This window comes from Nesoenas mayeri (genome assembly GCF_963082525.1).
Source record: "Nesoenas mayeri genome assembly, chromosome: 18".
In the NCBI taxonomy this organism is placed as follows: domain Eukaryota; kingdom Metazoa; phylum Chordata; class Aves; order Columbiformes; family Columbidae; genus Nesoenas; species Nesoenas mayeri.
Genome location: NC_137566.1, coordinates 11,248,956 through 11,270,180, shown reverse-complemented (window position 1 = coordinate 11,270,180; position 21,225 = coordinate 11,248,956). Strand labels below are relative to the sequence as shown.

Below are 21,225 nucleotides of genomic sequence, written 5' to 3'. Positions count from 1 at the left end.
CCGAGCTGGTGCCAACGAGACATTCTGTGACTTTCCCAATGTTTCATGTTATTTCCTTTGTTATAAAAGTCACGCTGTAGAAATTCCTCACTGTTGTAGGAGGTAATACTTTTCCATTTTAAACGCATGTGCTGTATTTAAATGCACACACAGGATAAAAAGCATAGATACGTTTGTTTATATCCTCTGCTCTGCATCCACGCCATGTCCAGCTTGTTAGCTGACTGTACATGTTTACACACGTATCATATACTCCTATGCATCTGCTGTACACAGTAGAATAAACAGGACATGCAAGAAAAGGAAACTAAGAGACACAATACAGTACCAATTCAGATACACAGAAGCCAAATAACAGAATCATTTATGATCTACTATAGCTCAATATTTCCACCTTGAGTGCTTTGATTGCATTTAATGCCCTATTCGTTTTTGCTACGGCATCTCCGGCAAAAATTCTCCAAAGCTCCAGCACAGACGCTGTTATACCGGCTACTTCCACGAGCAAAGGAGCAGCTCGCCAACAATCAGCCTGGATACAAGATGGAGTCAAGAATCAAATATTTAAGAGGCAAATATTCAGATACCAGATGCTTCTTTGAAACAGTTCTTGGATTTCAAGACAGACAAGGAAACACAGCAGAAAATGAATGAGAGACCTAAAAGACTCAAACCCCTCCATATACAGAGGTGAGTGCATTGTGCGTTTTAGCAGATGTGGATGGGAACGTTCAGGAAGATAAAAAACCGAAACGTCGATGCATGACAGAGAAGCCCAGCTGCTGCTTTTCTTCCACCTCTGCGAGAGCAGCAGCACCTAAGGCACCATGTTCCGCAGGAGGATGCTCAGCGGTAGATCTGACACTGCTGGAACGGCGGGGCGAGCAGCTCGCTGCCAGAGCTGCTGCTGTCAGACAGCGTCCTCCGGATCAGGACACGTCTGTGCGCCGCAGACCAAGCGCATTCACGAGCGTAACCTGCCGAATGGAAGCCTTTCATTTTCCAGTTCTAACTACTCACACCAGCAAATCCTTGGGTTTTATTCAAGGCTGGCAAATGGCACCTCTCCTCTAACCCACCCTTTAAGCTCTACATGACAATGCACCACAGCCACACGCTGAATCCCTTTAGTGAAAAGTTGCAGCAAAGACGCCTGTATCTGCGCGGGCGCTGAGCCCAGGGCTCCGGCGCTGCGAGGGCAGGACATCGCAAGGCTTCCTTTGGGAAAACGACTGTGGCTGCAGGGCTGGCCAAAACACTTAATTCCCATGTCCTATACTGCCAGTTCACAGGAAGAAACAAAACTCATCTAGGTAGGAAGAAGGCACTGCCTAATTTGCCTGTTCGTGGAGCGAAGCGGCAGCGCTGCCGGAGGTTCCCGGCCGCCCGGCTCCACTGCCGTACGGAACACAGTGCCCTACTTCGAGCATCTGAGAAAACTGCAGCGCCGGAATCAAACCAGCTCTGTTCCCTGACAGCAACCCCTGAAACGTCACTCTGCACAGTCCTTGCACTTGCAAGATCCAGAAGGAAAACCTGAGGAGGCTGCAATAGGTCAGGTAAGGAAAAACGGAGACTGCCAATTGTCATTTGCTGGCTTCAGAAAATCACGACCCCTCCAATGAATGAGTATAGTTAAAACTAAGTAAAAGTTGTCATTGCTCCTGAAAGTGAAGCAGTTACTCAATGGGTTCTAAATTACCCTCTTGATATTTTAAAATGCCACTGCTACAAAACGGTTACATCAGTGTAAGTCCAATTTGGCATCATTTTCAGATACAGACTTTTCTTGGCACTTCAGTACTTGTGTGTCATTCCCCAAATGAGTCACGTAAGGTTGAAAGATCTTCCTTTTGGAAGCAAACCCACTCGTTTGTTTCTGCGGTTGCAAATGCAGTCTGTCTTACCCGACCATGACCTTCATCTGCATGTGAAATTACACATAAATTTACCTAGAATGTGCGTCTGTCCAATGCGCACACTGACATAAATCTACACATATATAAATACAAACAAATCCACTAAAAAGCTGCTGTATACTTTCTGACTGAACTGAAGAATAAACCCAATGCGGTCTCATTTCTCCTTCGCTTGCAATTTGCTCCAGTACCGGCCATCCCATGTCAAACGCCTCATCCGACCCGTCCGCACGTTCCCCGCGCCGCATCCCTCCCGGACCCAACGCCCGTCATGGCTCACACGGAAAAAGCAGCTTCAGCCCCATGCCGAGAATCCCTGTGTGTTAATGCCGGAGACAGCAGCTCTGCTGGAGCCGTGTGTGTGGGGAAGGGGGATTTGGGGAGATTATGGTTGTTATTGTTCTATGTTATTGTTCGTACGATGTGTAACCCTGTAATGTTCAGTGTGGTCCAGCGTGTGAGCGTCTCTCCCCTCCCTCCCTCACCTGCATCGCTCGGCTTTGGCTGCTGCATCTATGTGCTGTTTATACGGCGGTGCATCAACTTAGGATTTATTAGGGAAGATAAAGCAGAGCAGTCAGGCTTCTCTGTACATGTTACTCAACCTAAAATGCAGGGCTTGCACTGCATACTCGGCAACAAATTAAAATTACTCCTCTCACAATTAAGCAAGTCTACTTCTATCACAGATGTGGCCCTTGCTCGGAGTAAAATAAGCAGGATATTACCGAGACCTGGAAAAATCGACACCCTCATCCTCTCTCACACACCCTCCGAGAAACATCCCCTTACCTTTCATTGTCCACACTCCTGAAGCCAGGTAAAATGTGCCGAAAGCTGCTGTTCCTGTCGAGCTTCGGTTGGCTCTTTGTCCTTTTGATGGAGCCTTTAAGCCGACGGCTGAGGAACCCCTGTGGGGTGAGACAAGAATACTAAATTACAACAAAAAGAGGGGAAGGCGCGAGCGGAGCGCTGCCCCTGCTCTCCTGCCCCCCTGCAGCCCGCCCGTGCGGCTCCCTCGCTGCGCGGCTGCCGGCAGCGCCGTCCTCGCCAACATCTGCTCCCAGGGCTCGCCGAGGCCGGGCCGCTGCGGCGGCGCGAGACTCCCCGAAGCCTCCGTTGCCCGGGCAACCATCAGCTCACATAAAAATACTGTCTGAAAGACAAGGCTCGCACATCGCGGCTCCCGACGCCGCGAGAGGCTGCGGCTGCGGCGGCCCAGCCCGGGCGCACACGCCGCCCACTCCCCAGCCAGCGGGAGACGGGCGACAACTTCATTACCGGATCAAAAACCCCCAGATCTTCAGCGGAATGGACTCGGGTGTTTTAGCTACATGTAAAAATATCCTATAGCGTACGTGTAAACACGGCATATGGACTTGGCAGCTCCAGGCAGGAGAAAGAGGTCTCTTTACAGGAGAAAGAGACCTTGCGCTGAATGTATAGAGCCTTCCCCTCCCGCATGGAACATCGGTCACAGTTCCTACAGTGCTCCACAGCAAAGCCAGCACTAAACGTTTTAATAGCAAAGCTTCTAACGTGTTATTTGCTTATTGTTAGGAGTTAATGTTCTACATAATCTGAACATTACATTTAATCTCTTGGCTAAATAAGGCAATAAAAGTATAATACTAGGATGGCGTCCAGCATTTACAGACACGAGAACAGTTCAGTGGGTCAAGCACGTTAGCCGGAGAAAGCGGGGTAGCATTTTAAAGAGATTTGGAGGTGAAGCTTGGAGAAGTGTTCCTTTCACACGCGGTCATACCAAAGAAATAAATTAGCTACATATAAACAAGCTGGCAAAGCCCTGCACAGCCTGAGTTCTGCACGTAAATTAATACCCTTTCTATGTCTTGCAGGAAGATGATCACAGTCTGACTTCTCCCCAGCCTGTCATTCGTGCTATTCAAACCCTCCTTCCCCACCTCGGGTGTTCATGGCTCACACTGGGTCCTCCTCAGCTCGCAATATCTCCTGGGGCAACCTGTGCGGCTCTTGCTATGGAAGCGACTTTCCTGTTTGCAAGTGCATCAAGAATTTGAAACATCTAGATAAGCAAAGGTGTTTCACATTTATTAAGTGCCACTTCACTTACAGGCGAGGTATGTAACATGCATTCATGTGGACTGAGTATTTCTCCAGGAGCTATTTGCATGATTGAAATAGCATCATGTACGTAACACGGGCCATCAGGTTATACACATCTTACTCAAAGCCAACGTGTAAGGTAACAAAGCTCTTGTCGGAAGTTTTTTGTCCATGAAGAATACCTTTAGAGAATTTTTATAGTACAGAGAAATGACTAGGAAATAGTAAATTTGAGGATGCGCATTATCTAGAACATCGCTAAGATATTTCCCTCAGTACTCAGACCTCAGCCAGCCCCATACTCATGATCTCAATGTGGTATCAGCCTCAAGCTCATGGTATCACTTTGATATCAGCCCCATACTCATGATATCACTGTGATACCAGCCTCATGCTCATGCTATCAACTCTTCATGCTCTTGTTCCTCTGGCTCCATCAGGCGTGCTATGGAGACTGACCAGTATTTGCTGTGAAGGAAAAGATCTAAAATACTCAACCGGCCAATATCATGCAATATTTCCCTAAGCGCCACTGCTGAGCAGTTTGTGCCCAAAAGCAAGAGACTGGACTTTCTTTATCGCCGCCAGCCTGGCCAGAAATCTGTCATCGTGTTATCAAGCCACTTCTTCATATCCAGCAATAGCTTTGAACCCTAGACAGGGAACTGATAAAGAAAATACCAAATACTTTCTGTGGGAAATGATCGCAGCGTTCTTTCACTACCTTGTATTTCACATCTCAACAACTGCTGGATGACTCGTGCGGGACGTGGAAATCAGAACTCAGGGCTGCGGTACGATGTGACTTTCCTTCTGCTTCCCATTGGTTTTCCATTCACTGCCACCAGAAGGAGATGACACTGTGCCATGTGCAGTTTTCATTGCCAGCTTCCTTGGGAGAACGGTATGTCAGAGATTTTAATGCTGATAAATTATGCTGCTATAGCAATACTTTGCACCTCCACAGCACATGCTAGAGATCAGAAATCTAATGTATGAATTTCTGCCTTCTGTAATTTTTAGATGGAGGAAGAAAGAGAGAGGAGTTGGTGTCCCCAACCATGAGAGAGGGAAAATCCAACCTGGGATGTGAGCGCCATGCTTTCCTGGTGAGATCATAAGTACATCACCCATTTCTCCTTCATTTATAACTTTAAACAGCATTTGATTCTGATCTGCAGATAAATGAGGCTAATCCTGCCCTATGAACACCGCCTGCTCCTCTAGCCCAGCTGCATTCTTGGGAGTTCCGTAATTAAAGTATTGCCCTCTATATTACATGCTCTTTATATGCTTTTCTGTTTACATTGAGAGCTTGTCCAGGGCAGAATTGTGTCTTCCAATGTGCAGGCAGCATTCACCACCAGTGCAAACACCCTAGAAAAGATCAAACTACTACCAGGGAAAGCCCCTCTGAGACGCAAGTGTCTTGGAATCAGGATAAAACCCAAAAGAATGAAAAAACAGCTGCAAAACCATTGCGTGCCCAGTGACAGATGGCGACACGAGCTCAGACCCTACTGCTGCATGGGCTGCGGTCAGACCTGCGCTCCGGCATCTAGCTTAGAGAACAGACACGGAGATCCAGCCCTCGAGCAGGCGAGAGGGTGAGGCTGGACCAGGGCACCGCGGCTGCTCCTCCTGGTAAGTGCTGCTTAGCAACACTGCCCTGCTACGGCACAGGATTAATCCAATTTGCGGTGTCATTGGAAACACTCGGCTCAGTCCATTTGAAAAAATCAGATGAAGATGTGCTGGCGTCCCACAGGTCACCGAGGGGACAGTGTGGGTCTGTCTAGGTCAGGAAAACTGGAATTACGTCAAATGAGAGGCACCGAGGGTTAATTATGAATATGGCAAACCTAATACATGCGAGTAAGTATCAGCAAATCACAGACAGAAGCAGCAATAGCTTCAGCGCGTAACATCTCATCCCTTGCCACCTCTGGCCAATAATAGATTGCTGCTTATGCTCTGTTTTTGTAAAGATTTTAGCAATCTCGTTGAAAATGTCTTGGTCACAGGGTCTCCTCTCACCGCCTGGAAGAACAATGAGGTAACCTGGCAGCTCTCGGTGCTTTCGGGATATTTTCCCCAATAGTAGCTAAATGTTTCTTTGCAGAATTTCACTGCCCCTTTTCTGGCTCTTCTCTAGCAGGGAAGGACTCCCCTCCCAGCCTCCCAACAGTCCCTGACCAAGAACACTACCAACACACTCCAGGCAAGCCAAGGCCTTATGGTAAGTAACAGAACACTTGGGAAGTGTTTGTCCACGCTCCCCAAGCAGCGCCAGCGACTTGTGTGCGATGTGCATGTGGAACAGGGCGATGAGAATAGAGTCCAAATGAAGGAATAAAACTGCCAGGAAGGATCTAGAAAACAATTGCCATTCACCAGCCATTGTTGCTCAGGGATCGCCTGATTCCTCCATTCGGATTCTTTTGTTCTCCTATTAAAACAAAACCACACTACCTGGGATTATTTGTTCAAAGTTCCGTAATTATCATACTGTCAACATCTCAGAGGCGAACAAGACAGATAAATATTCCTCAGGAATGTAGGAGAGGGTAATTGAGCAATCAGGGACGAACGATGCAGAAACAGAGATACAGGTAGAATGCAAGTAACCTTGAAGAACAACAACATTTCTTTACCCAAAGAGAGAAGCGACTAGAAAAAACCCGCCTTGCTGAGGCCAAGCAAGGAGCCCACCCAGGAATTTCAATGTGGTGAAAGAGCTTTGGTAGGGAAGTGGCGCAGGGGGGTCACCCATCCCAGATGACAAACTGCTGATACACAAAACCTCTTTTAGCAAGAACAATCCTGGCAGAAGCAGCTGCTGGGACCTGCCCGGCTCTGGCCATCCCAGGACTGCGCTGCTCCTTGGGATGTGGGGAAGAGACCTGAGCTCCGCGTTCTTCTGCTCCCTCTTAGACAACTGCGCTCAGATCAGCTTCCTGAGCATCTTTAGTCCCCCAGAGCAAAGCTGTCACCGCTGAACAGGAGTCAAACCCAAGTGCCGGCATCACCACGGCAGGTGTGATGGCAGCAGAGCAAAAACTGCGTCCTGACGAGCTCAGGACCACACAAAGCGCCTTCTTGGTAGTCCCTGAAGGTCCCGGCGATGTCTGAATGAACAAAGGGATTCACACTGCATCGGAAGCCTGCTTTGTAATGTAATTATGGCAGTCATTTAGAAAGCAAACAAAATGCATCACATAATCCATATTCTGGGACTTGTTACTGCAAAGACTGAAGTTGAATAACATAAAAAGACATTTCTCCAAATAAGGTTTTAAGAAACAAACTAATGCCGCCACGGTAAGTCTGTTTTACTGCAGGTAATTGCCTGCATGTTTAACCAACTGAATCAGGACTCTGGAAAGCCAGCCGGGACGGCTGCTGTCACGGATACACCCCGCTCTGTCCAAACCGCTTCCAAGACAGCGTTTTAATGGTGCTTTGTGCTGTACGTCCTGTTCATGCAGTTGAGATCACGGACTCCAAAAGGCACCTGCAGCACCGTGTCTGCAAACCCTGGGAGTTCTGCTGGTACCTCGGCATTCCAAAAATGCCCCTTTTTCCTGTGGGATGGCAGACCTGCTGCAGTTATTGCAGACACAGCTCCTCAAAAAGCTGCTGCAGACCTGGAGCCATCGTACTGCTGGGGTAACATCCCGTTTCGCAGCAAATACCCAACGCGAGACAAGGCCAGAGGTGGAAAAGTCATTTCTAGACTCCTAAGAAATACCACAACAATTTTCTGTGCACATTTTAAAGAACCATCCACACTGGATTAGATTCATGAGAGTTTAAATGACCTTAAACAAAAACTCCAAGTCCAGGAAATACACAGCTAACCCATTACTGAACACTTTGAAACATCCTGTGAGTCCAGAGCCTTCAATTGCTTAGGACATAGTTTTAAGCATTTTGACTTCCAATAAATGCAGCGAGTTTCACATTCAGTCTCCCATGCGCTGTACACACACGAGGTTTATTTTACAATGGAGAACAACACATTCCAATCAGGATCATGTTTTTAAAACCTCGGATATGGAGCGAAGGAGTTCCTTTCAGATTAAAGGGGATGATCCCCAGCTGACAGACAATTATTCACACACCTATCCATTAAAACTTTCACAATACTTTTTGTAGCATAATAATGACTTAAACACTCACTATCAGCTGTGAATCATTACATTCATCCTGCTTTTACAATGCAGCTATGATTTAAATGAAGACAGGCCATGGGAAGACGCTTGAACAAGTTCAGTGTCCGAGAAGGAGAGAAACGAGGGAGCGCAGGCAGAAAATCCTGTCAAAATAGATTATTTTGGCAGGTCACAGGGAACATGAGTTTGAAGGCAGAGGGGTGGGTGATTTGGACACTGACCCCAGCGCAGCGCAGAGCCAGGGTCACTTCTCCAGGATGCGGCAATGCCGTGCCAGCTGCGCCATCCTCGCCCTGTTTAACACGGGTATCACAGCTCGCCAAGACGAGCAACGCACGAGGAAAGCATCTCCATAAATCTGTTTGCATTAATGCTCTCTTTTCAAGTTCACTTTTGCTACATGATAGAGAGTAATCTGTTCCATGAGTAATCTGTTCCATGCGTGCCTTCCCTGCTCTGATTTATGGCCGGGAGCACGGGCAGGTGTCACGGGTGTCTGTCTGCTCACCCGCGGCTCCCATTGGAAACCTCTGGAGCAGAGCAAATACTGCGGGAGATAACCCCATCCTCCACAAAACTGATGACCAGCCCTAAGTCGACAGAAAGGCACCAACATCGAGTGGCTGCGTTTCCATCGACAAATCTTGCATGCTTTTAATAACGCATTTCCTACACAACCATCTGCTAGGCCAAGAAATTTTAAAAAGCAGTTGGTAGATGGTATGTTTAGAATAAAAAATTATTATTATCATTTGAAAGTAGGGATTCATTGTGTGATTTTGCAGTAGAAGTTACTCATGCAAATACGAGACTCGTGTTTCAGGCAGATGCTCCTGGCTACAGAGACTTTCACTACATTTCTGAAGCTTAAATCGGAACGTTTGTATTCAGCAATAATTACAGCTGCAATCAAACAGAAACGTTAACTTTTGTAAAAGTACAGTGAACACCCGCTATAACCCAGGTAACACATCAGTATTGTGTTTTTTGCTATCTAGCTTTCGAGACAACTTGATTTCCAGACATTGTGAAAACACTTAAGATGAAGCTCATTTGTCCCAACCTCAAAATTTGTGAAAATTAGTATTTCAGTTTGATTCACCTTCTGCTACAGCTTTGAAAATAAGGGAGAAAAGCTGCAACAAACAGATAAATGCAGCACACCTGGCGCTCGGAGCGGCACGGCAGCCCTGCTCTCAGCGCTCTCTCCGACCTTCATGACACACAGACCAGATCACTTTTTGGTTAAGAAAGCTTGGGGTGTGCCACGTAACAACCCTTAGGATGGAGTAGAAGGCGCCTTTCTGCTTGAAATTATACCCCAAAAAATCAAGAACTTTAGGTGGCTTTATAAATCTATAAAATATTTCTCAAAGCCCCCTCCTTATTAAAATAGAAACTGGAGACTAGAAATATAGAGACCTCATATAGAGACTGGATGTGAGGTCTCTACCTGCCCCCTCCACGCAAAATGAAACTATCTTTCTTCTCAGATGAAATCACAGATATTCAATCATCAATTTAAGTGGAAAAACAATGCGAGACTACTCCCTGCGACTTCTCTCCACCTTTATTCCTTTCCTTGTCCTTCCAAGCTTGTACCTTGTGTCTGGTCTTTGGGTTAAGGACGTGATGTGGGGCAGCAATGAAACCCACAGCTGACAATGTTTCCTGGGACGCTCAACTTGAAAGTCTGCCAGAGGTATGAACCAAAAGGAATATCCTTCAAGAACTGGAGGCAAAAATGCAGTTCGTTGCTGTTTTATCCCTCTGCAGAATAATAAGACAGATATTGTAAGTGGCAGATCCTATTTTTGGGTCTTAGCAGTGATTATTTCTTGCCTAATTATTAGCAGTGGATTTGCTATCTTTAAAGCAGAATTTTGTCACCCAGCAGGAAATTTCAATTCTATCAGGCAGATTTAAGTCTCGTTCATTTATTCCTTAACTGTTTTTGACTCAGTTGCTAATTACCAAGGCAGGCTGTGTGCCCACCAGTTGTGCCACCTCGGGGCCTCGTTTCCTGTGAAGGGACGTGAACGACTGTTCGTCAATCTTGAGAAAAATCTGGATTTGACAGGGAGGCACAAAACACTAATGAAGGTACCTGGAAGCCCTTTGACCCTGTTCTTAACCAGCCATGGGAGTACAAACTGGACACGCTGTGTCCCCACCTTTTTCCATACTACATGCCTGTTCCCAAGACATGGTGACCTCTGCTCTCAGTATTAAACTAGATAATAAACAGCTCAGTAAAATTAGTACAGGAAGAAAACATAATCCTAGATTCCACCCACTCCTGCAATAGGTGAGGAAGGCAGGTAAGGCAGCCTTGGGCTCCACCTTTGCCCGTGTCTCGGAGCAGAAGCTCCAGCAGCTCTGCTGGGCAGGACATGGAGCCCAAGTGACGGCACAGCCCCTCGGGGCTCCCAGCTGGTCTGTGAACACAACATGAGTTAACACACCTCTGCACGTCACCGGGCACATCTCCCTCTGCTTGCGGTGCGCGCGCGGGACCGCGTATGTAGCGACATTGAGCCATTTAGGGGACGGACAGGCAGGGGCAGGTTGTGCCGACCACCGTGAATCCCACCCCGCAGAACGGCATACGTACCGACATTGAGCCATTTAGGAAATAAAGACATGATTAGTTCTGGAGCTAATTTCCCTGGCGCTTTGAAGAGTGTTGCAAGTAAGATATGATCCGTGGTAATTATGGAGGAAGATAAAGACAGGAACCTGCTGGCAGAGCTCCAGGAGCACCTGAATACCTCGGGAGCGGCATCACAGCTCGTACTGTCGCTCCCTCAAATCGTCCTCGATGCCTGAGCCATGACTATCCCTGTTCACCAGGGGAAAAAGAGGGTGTGGAGGACAAATCCAGCCTATTCCTCACCAGAGTGCAGTGCAGAGGAAAAGTGACAGTATGGAGGAGAAAGTGGATCCTGTTTCCATGGTAACTAAAGTTTGAAAAAAGTATCTAGAAATCAAACTCATCTTAGCATGTACGTTTCCATACAGACCCACGGCAGCAAACAGTTATTCAACTGCAAGAACCATGAGACCACGTAATCATCATGAGAGCATCCGAATCAGATCTGCGGTGTCAAGTGGAAGCATTTGGTTTGGAACAACAGTGTCCCCAGCTGGAGGAACCTCTGCACAATAGGCAGCACCAGTTCAGGAGTTGGGTTGGAAGAAGAAACCTCCAAAATAACTTCCAACTGACCTCATGTAGCAGCAGAAAGGGCCACCAGCTCTTCCATGTCAGACCCTTCCACGGGGGAACAACACAGACCAGAGCAGTTCCAGCTGGACGCAGCATCTCCTGCACAACTCCAGCTCTTACCAAAGCACACAATGATGTGAACCATCTATCACAGGGAAAGTCCAGGAAATTGTGGCTCAAAATATGGCATAGTTAGACTAAACACTTCTCTTTAATAGCCATAAGTGAGAAAAAACATGTCTCAGAAATTAAGTTAAAACTTGGAAAAAATTTATTGCCAACTATTCAGTGTTAACTGTGGCAATGGCACACATTTATATTAATTCCACTGCAATCAGTTTAATATCTAAATTAATACCTAATATCCCTGAGCTAAACCAATACGAATTCCCCAATGAAAAAAGTTCAGAGACGAAGGTCCTAATTAAACGGACGCTCGTGTTCTGCCGCAGCTCTCCAAGAGACTCAAATAATACCTTGCACTATTTGACTTGTTTTCTGAAAGCACAATATCAGCGCTATTGAAAGCGGGAGAACAGAATGTGGTTATTATCCTACCTTTTGTATCTGCCGTGCAATTCTTTATCTGTGACCCAGAAACAAATTAAAGGGACACTGTCAAGTTGTGTATTTTAATGGTTGTTTTTCCTCTGTGCTACCAGCAATCCCAGGTTTTTTCAGTGCCTGGAGGCTTAAACAAATTAAAGCTTTTGTTTGTTTACTTTTTGCCTTTCACTCATCTCACAGCAATGAAACCGGTCAGATTCATTTGTCTCCATGCAGCCTATTAATTAGTACAGGCTGTTTGCACTTGGTCATCCAGGGACGAGTTGGAAATACTACCATATTTCTGCTTGTAGTAGCGTTGAAGTGAGCACGAGGTACCACTTGTGTCCAGAGCATCCTTTGGGAAGGGAAGAGACTGAAGAACTGATACAAACCCAAATGTGGTGCTGAAAAACCCAGTGAGAGTTTGGGATTGTTTGTCTGTCTCTGAGGGGGGAATTCAAACAATACAACAGATAAAAATACAACAGAGCACCTGAGCATGGATCAAACTGTGCAACTGCCACAAACAACACGTAACATGTTCTAAACATCAGTCATCTGGACAGTTTTAATCTCATTCACCATTTTAAATAGTATCTTGGTTTTGCTCCTTGTAAGACGATCAGCAGAACTACCATCCAGTCCCAACTCTTTCATATAGACTGTGAAAGATGGGGAAAGTTGAACAACCTCTCCATGTCTTAGTCTCCTCATTTATTTTAAGGCGTTGTGATAAATTGCAAGCTTGAATTCCTTCCGATGGGCAGAATACTTCAACAGCCTCAGAAGGACGGTGCTACAGGAGCGCCAAGTGCTATCACTTATCATTATCATTCAACACGCACTGATCAAAAGACTGAAATGTGAATTAGCATTTCCTATCAGCCTCACTTCCAGCCGAAATGTTAAACATTCCTCCTGTGGACTCGTTCCATAAGAACTCAGAGGAACTGTTGGTGTTGCTCATATGGCTCTGACACCGGTTCTACAGGAGTGAGGAATGGACGGAGCTAAGGAGCCAGACAGTGCTGAGAAGGCGGGTTTGTCCCTCAAACCTGGGCCGGGCTCTCCAGGCAGAACTCGGAGCTGCCGTCTCACGCTCCCTCCTCTCTCCTGCACAAGGATCTGATCTCCCGGCACAGCCCCAGGGATCTCCTGCTCCTGGTCTCCTCTGGACCCCGACCAGTCCTTCTCTGGAGGTCACCGGTGTCACGGACCCAGGGCAAGGGCTGAGAACGCGGAGACATTTGGAATGACTACATGAAATCAAGGGAACCGTGCTAATTGACACCCGCTGCAGAGCCAGGCAGCTTGCTGAAACGTTTGTTTTCCCCTTTCTCGCCTAGGAACTACACAGTATTTCACTTTATCTTGCCTAGAAACACGGTCCCCTGTTAATCCACTGCCCAGGCCTAAGATAGGAACCAAACTGCGTGTTTCTTCCCTACTCCTGAATACGTTTCAGTGGTGGTTGGGGCACAGCAATTCAGATTCCCCTCGCGGCGGGAGCTGCTGCCACTGAGGTAAATCGGGCTGGTTGTTCTCATCCAGAGCACGGAGCAGCTCAGCCCCAGCTCAGCACCGGCTCAGCCCCAGCTCAGCGCTGGCTCAGCGTGGTCCCAATGGACCCGGGAACACAGGGCTTTGCTGTCCAGCCACGGCCGCTTGACAGCGACCCAAAGCAGAGCAAACCCAGCTCCAGCCCACAAAAACTTAACTGGGATCACCAATACTTCTAAAGAGAAGTGGCCTCAGTGTGTGAATTAAGCTGCTGATGAGCCCTTATGCCTCTTCCTTTCTGCAAAACTCTCCTTTAGGCTGCAGGCTCTGAAAAAGAGACTCCCTGGAACATACCCAGTTCAAAAAGGAAGGAAAAAATCCATTCCTTGCCTTGCCGAGCCCTTTTCAGTGAAGCAGGTCACAGCACCGCGTCTTTTATCCTGTCATTCCTTTCTCCTGCTCGAAGCACATAATAAACCCACCATGGTTTGAGCTGCAGCTCCGTGCTGAAATCTGACAGCCCCGCGTACCCTCAACCCGCTGCCTCCCGAAACTCCCCCAGCTGCACACTCCATGTTTACTCAGATCGTTTGCAATATAGAAGGTAAGACTCAAATAGTTAAACATATATTTACAACCAGTTTCATGTGCTAGGTAGCACTGAGTATAGGAAAATACCCCCTTTCCTAAAACAATGCCTTAACCAGAACTTCTCCCATGTCTCATAAAGCACACGCAAAAATCACAAAGCAAGAATATCCAGAGATTTATGTTAACAAGGTGACTTAGAAAAATAAGACAGAGGGCTCTAATTTTAATTACAAACGATTGAAATCTGACAACATGGAGAGAAAGCAAGAAGACCAGGCACCCGGACCTGGGAGCGACCACCGGGGAGTCCCGAAGATCACTGATTCATTTTCACATGACTACATCGAGTTTGAGAAGAATATTTCATTCTCTTGAAACGGAAGGAGGATTTTGGATAAGTAATTAGGAGTAGCTTAGCTAGTGGTTAACATCGTGACTGGGAATTAGAAATGAAGAAATACAGCTCAGGCCGGGTATCCTGACTGCTGCACGATCGCACGGATGCTGGTCGACTTCTCCCTATTTCAGTTAAAACGAGGGTGCTCAGAACTTGTCACCTTTGTGGAGAGCCTGGAAATGCACCCACAGAAGGTGCAGTGAGAGCACCGAGCGGGGAGGTGGGTGCTGGACCCACAGTCAGGCCAGCACTGCCGAGTCCTGCACAGTGGTACCAGCGAGAGCACAAATAACCGCAAGTGCTCACAACGACCTCGTCCTCCTTCCATCCCCAAAGTGCCCAGGAACGTGGAGCTCCAAGCATGTCCCGTGCAGACACGGCGCCTGAACTGACACACACGTTCTCAAAGCAATTTACATGTTTCTTGCTGCCACTAACACCAGTTATCCAAATTCAGTTGCGGTTGACAGTTTGATGATAATAGCTTTATGTTTATATATCACCCGTGATAATGTTCCTATTCTCCTTAAATTCAGTCCCCATAAAAGGGGGGCTTTAATGTATGCAGCCAGACCAAAATGATAGTAATTTTCCCTTCTAGTTGGAATGGTTTAGTAAACAATTACATTTCAATTAACGGCAGGGTGATCATGCTGAGGGAAGCACCATTTGGCTCTACAAATAATACAAGAAGATAAATTCTCCAAAGTCAAACTATTATAATATAATTTACATGATGGCTTTTGGAAAAAAATAAATAAACCAAAATGGAAAATAGTGTATATTATACACAGGCAAAAAACTGAGTCAAAACCCCCCTAGTACCTTGTCCCCAGCAGCTTGAACTAGGATCCCATCATTTAGGATTATGTTCAGTAGAAGGGTTACTCCCTTTCATCTCTCCAGGAGTTTCCATTTACTGCTATGCCATTAGTATTTAATACTTCATTTATCAAGGATTAAAACCAGGGTCGATGGAGGAATGCCATCGCAGCTCATACTGTATCACTGTAAATTTGGTTGCATACCCACCCCAAACAGGCAGAAAAATTGCTGGAAAACAGGTTAACATTACAAGCAGAAGAACTAAAACCCAAAAAGACTTCCTATTGATTTGTGACTCCAAACGGTTCCTTGTCGAAGGGCTGTGAAGGCAGAGCAGCGCCAAGGGCAGCGCAGGAGCGCACAGCACCAGGGGCAGGAGATGGAGGAGCACGAGCCAACAAGGAGATGACGCTGATGGGCCGGGAAGAGCGTTTGCACCGCTGGGTTGGCCTTGGAGCCTCTGAGAACGGTTTCCCCTCCATTCCAATGTACACAATTCCACGGACGGACGGGACAGCCTGACCACGTACCTTAGAGCTGCAATGTGCTTTGGGTTGCTGCTTTTCTTGTTTTGTAGCCAATGCGGCTTCAACCAGAAGAAGGACACAAGTGTTTTCTGAGACCCTGCAAAGCAAATGACTGATAGTGGAACTGAGGAATAAAGGTCTGGGAAGAGGGAAATCCTAAGCTTTACCTTGTGTCTTGGGGGAAGAGCGATTAAAGAGCTGCATCCTCAGACCCGGCTCTGCGAGAATGGCAGAGAGCCAGTTTCAATCTGCTTACAAATATTCGGACTCCCATTACACCAAATCCCTCTGTTTGGAAGGAGGCTCCTCGCACAGCCAGTGGGGCAGACTAACATTCCGCTTTCTTGATCCAGTCACTAAGTCCAACTCCTCCAAACAAGTCCTTTGGCAATTTGGACTTCTGCTTGGCCTGGGATATGTGCACGGGAACTCAATAAATCAGGCTCTAACAAAAGCAGCCAATAGATGGCAGCACTCTAATGAGATGGGAGAGAAGTCTCAGCAGTCCCACCCCAGCTCCCGAATTCCCTGCAAGGTGGGCAGAGCAAGATCTGTTTGATAGAATACAACACACATTCCAGGTTTAAACCACGTCGGATTCATGCGGGGATGCCTGTGTGTGTTCTCCTAGAAGGTGAATGTCAGAGCGGAGTCCAGCGCTCGCCTGGTCGCGCTGGTGCCTCCAGCTCCGGAGCATCATCAGCCGCTAATTACCTCGAGGTCACTGCCTAAGAAGGCAACACCTTAACTGACATTCCTGCTAAACCAAGCCTTCCGTCTTTCTTTTTCTACTCTTGGATATTGACTTCTCTTGAAGCACTTATTAATTAGGCCTCTTCATTCAGGGAGCAGAATCATGACAAATGGGAAGGGCTCCAACAAGACCATTGTCCCTGCAAACGTGTGTCAGGACAGTCTGTCTCTGCCATGAGTGTATCGGGTGTAATACATTTGTTAGGATTAGAATTTCCCTGCTTATATTTAAGTTTTATACTGACACACACCCAATCTGCTGTTTTCCTCTGGTCCACACCAAGCACCGGACAGCTGGTGGTGCAAAACACATCCCTGAAATGCATCAGACACAGACTAAAACCACTGAACTTCGTGCTCAAAGCAGGTTCAGAATCAGGGATCTCAGCCAACTGGTCACTTGGATCAGAGACCTGAATTCCCGAGACTGCATCGGATCACACAAAGCTCTGATAGCACAGGAGTCAGCTGGGTTTACATGGAAAAGAATCATTTACAACAGGAGATAACTGGGACTGGGCAAGATTTGTTCATTATCAAGGAGTAAAACCAGCTAGTTCACATACAAAGATGTAGAAATCTTAAGAGTTGATTTTCAAGGTTATACTCCATAAGTTTAAAAACCAGCAGGAGCTCTTGTTTTCCAAAGTTGCTACAAAAACTGTAACGTCCAATTAACTCTAAATTGCCCGGTACACTCCTGCGTGGGCAGGGAGCACCTCCACCCGGCTGGCTCTAGTTTCCACATCATAGAAAGCAACCGGGAGCACAACACGGACGCGAGAGCTGATCCCAAAGGCTCCCGAGCGTCCTCGCCCCGCGGAGACTCAACAGCAGAAGGATGGAGATGTCAGGGAAGAACAATCGGCTGTAAAATATGAAAAGCTCACAACATCAAACCCTACAGCAGCAGGCTCAAAAGTAATAATCCCATTACCACTAAACTGAAGCACTAATTACTATTCCCAGTGGCTGGAGTGGACTGACTGCTAATGTTCCTCTGGTTAATGAGGGAAGGTGAGGGAGAATATATTTCTTAAGTCAGACATCTGCTGAAATCTGGGCAGCCATAAAAACTGTACATAATGAAGCCATTCATATTAATCGCAATAACATTCAGAGGGCTGAGCAGGAGCAGAAATGAGACGATTGCGGACTGCAGGCCTGCGCAGACAAATGCGATAGATCACCCATGTGAAGGCTGCCCTTATCTAATCCAGCCAACGCCAGGACCCACAGCCCACGTCGGCCGCCTCGCTAACAAGAGCTTGCCTGCTTAAAGACGGGAAAAACCCCTCTAAAAACAGAAAGCAGGATAGATGGAATAAACAACATTTGATTGTCACTGACTACAAGTACACTAAGACAAATATTCCCAAACCCAGATTTTCCCATCATTCTTCCCCTTCCTCATCAACGAGCAGTACATTAAGGTTCAAAGCATTTACTGCGATAGATTCTGACGGGTGAGCGGCACGAAGCAGGAGCGTGCCTGTCCAGCCGGCTTTGCTGTGTTTCTGCCTGCCATGCTCAGTTTCCAAGCATTTGGAACCGATAATCAATCAGACGGAGGCTTGTGGAACAAGGGGAAAAACATCAGTTTCCCTTTTGGCATTGAATGAAGATGAGAAGATGCACCTTGCTCAGCAAACAGGTGACACATGTGGAATCAGCCCACGAGATGATCCCTCCGTGTTTCAACCTGTTCGAACGGGGATGTCTTAGGAGAACAACTTTCATCAACTCCAGAAAAAGAAAACCCAACGTGCTGCCACAGCAGCCGCCTGCAGACATCTCAGACCCTTTTGCTGCTTCATTTTCTCCAGTATCTGCACATCCTGCGCACGCTCCTTCAAAACAGACCTCACCTCCTGCCATCCACACGGTTCCCATCACTTCTTCCCACTTCATTTAGCAAATAAGACAGCACCAAAACACATGCTCTCAGATATTCAGCAAGAGTTTGCATAGAAGGGCCACAGAATAAAGCTCCACAAGAATATTGTACATCCACAAGCTTAGAATTTATAGAACTAAAATAAACTACTTAGACAAAGTGCTATTAATGATTCATCCGTCAGTGCGAATGTTCTCGGCTGAACTGGGTGTGCTCAGATTTCTTCTAGATTGCACCACTGTCTTGCCTTTGAAATTCTGGTTCTACCTACCCGGGGTTGTGATGAGGCAGCTGAGCCTGGAAAATAGGTGTGGCCTGCAGAGAAAACTTAGAGCGAGCAAACCAGCTCCAAGACCATTCGCCTCTTCTCTGAATAAAAATACCCGAGTGCAAACTTATTATCCACATCTACCAGGCATTTTCCTCTTGAAAATACAACCTTCGAATTGCCTTTGCTGTTGCTCATGCTGGGTATACCCGTCTCCAGCTGTAGAGACTTTATGCTTGTACTTATTTTTTTAAATCTCTAAACAGATTTCTCTCCTAGTGGCAGTTTCCCTCAACGTTACCCAAAAGACCCTGTAACTCCAGCTGATCGCAAAGTTCCAGCCTCCCAGGACTCCGCTGCATTAACTACAGACTGAGGATACATTAGAAAATAAAACCAGATACTCTCAGCTGCATGTTTATGATCCCACCATTGTGCTTATATTTGTCAGCTGGGTGTACTCCTAAATTAAATAGATACTTGGATTTGATATTATTTGTTAGAGAACAGAATCCTTGTGGTACAAACTACTGTGATCCACTCTAGAGGTCTATCTAATACCTGCAGGATGTTAGAGATGACTCCTATCAGTGGGCAGGCAGTGATAAATACCACCATGCACATTCCCACTACAGAAGAACCAAAGGCTTTTAAGTCCCTTGGAACTGATCTGCAGGGCAGAACAGGCCTATGAGCCACCTCGACACGGATGTCCCGTGGTTGGGCTCCAACGGCAGCAGAACTGTTGGCACCTGCTCCGCCTGCAGCACCACGAGCTGCTCAGCACCCACCGGTCCCTTGGTCAACACAGCTCTGAATTCTTTGGGTCTCTGGCTCCCTTCTGTAAAACGGACACAGCGGCGCCCTTCCCCATGGGGCAACAAGAGCTCGTTTGATCTTGGGATCGCTGTTATTTGTGGTAGCGGTGCTGCTCTGCTCCCAAATGACTTCCCGTTCTTTACATATGGCTGTCACAACAAAACTGTGATATCAGCAGAGCATCTCGGAGCAAAAGGATTGAAGAAATGGAACACAGTGAATGGTTCCTGCTGGGAGGGGATACCAGGCTCTGGGGAATTGCCTGCCTGCCAGTTTTACTGTTAGTTAACGACAGGTTCTGCTACAAGGGATTTTCTCTTCTGTACGAGCACAGAGGCAGCCCCGCAGATACATCTATGAACACGCTGCACTGCCCTAGGAAACACCACGGGGAAACTCTCCTGGGTGAAACAACTTACCCAAACCTGCTCCAGATTCACCTTCCAATCATGTTGCTTTACCAAGAAATATTTTACAGTTGCTCGTTGCTGACAGTATCGAAAACCAACACATCCACTGAAAAAAAAGCAATCAAGCAGTGTCACACACACTACCTCTTTTCTCGGGATGAGCAAGTTCCTCTTCTTCCTCGCAAAACCTCTTAATAGTCATTAAGATGCCATAAAGATCATTAGGATGGGGAGAGCCACTCACCGTGACGCGGAAGGGCGCGGTGGCCGCGGGCTCCATGGTGGCGTTCCTGTCGGGGACCCCGCTGGGCATGCTGCGCCTCTGCCCACAGCGCTCCGGGGGGGACTCTGCGGGGGGACAGAGAACACACATGGTTACACACACACCGGCAGCCTGGGAACAGCCCGGGAACACCAGCGGGCCCTGCAAAACGCGGCTCCCTCCTTCGCGGTGCCCTCGCGAACGAGCCGACACCACCACCCCGCTGGATCCGCGCGTGTTCCCACAGCCGCCCAGAACAATGTTCAATCAGCAAGACTTTCACCTTCATCAATTAGCATTTTTTATACAACTGTAAGCTTCAGATAATGCCTGACAGGTTGGCATTATCATTATTTCCAGTCTGCAGATGGGTAAACAGAAAATGTATTGAGCCGAGTGAGAATTATATGCAAAGTAGAAATTCGTGCACTTGTGGACCTGATGCTGCTAATGGGGTTACAGGCACAGGATGGTTCAGTTCCCTCTCCAATTCCTCTTGCAATTTGCTTTGTAACTAGGAAGAAAATGATTAAATCCTGCATTTGCTGAAGTATCAAATGTGGGCAGGAATACTTACCTCCTGCCCTGCTGGGGAGGAACGGAGGGGGCTGAAAAGGCTGCATTAACAAACATGCAGAACACCGAGAAGATTTAGCGAGATATTAGGTAAGGTCAGGAACAGCACCAGGAGGTGGTGTTTCCTCAGTTCACAAACCCTCTGCGAAAGCACCATGGAGCTCATAACAACACAGCTATTTCCAGCTGCCATTTGATGGTGCTCAGACCCTGTAATAAGCTGCCCTGCTCAAGCCCTGATTACTGAGCATTTCCATCGCCCCAAAGGCGGGATGCGTCACCTCCGTTCTGCTGGTCAGCAACTCTGGCAAGGGGCAGGGCCTGTGGTCACAGCCATGGAGGGATTTAGTGATAGAGTCAAGAAAAAACTCAGGTGTCGCTACTCCAGCGTTCTCAGCATTGGACACGCAACAGAAGAGCAGGAGAACGCTCCTCCT

At 47.2% G+C, this 21,225-nt stretch overlaps 1 protein-coding gene across 1 annotated transcript in view; it reads right to left on the bottom strand.

Annotated features, from left to right (window-relative positions):
• DAB2IP (DAB2 interacting protein) overlaps positions 1-20,230 on the bottom strand; it is a gene marked incomplete at both ends in the record, with an annotated part of 105,037 nt that extends 84,807 nt beyond the window's left edge. The window contains 2 exons of the mRNA XM_080355989.1: positions 2,712-2,830; positions 20,195-20,230. Of these exons, the coding sequence (XP_080212115.1) occupies positions 2,712-2,830; positions 20,195-20,230 (155 nt within the window). The remainder of the gene's footprint in view (positions 1-2,711; positions 2,831-20,194) is intronic.
• Between the last annotated feature and the right edge of the window lie 995 nt (positions 20,231-21,225).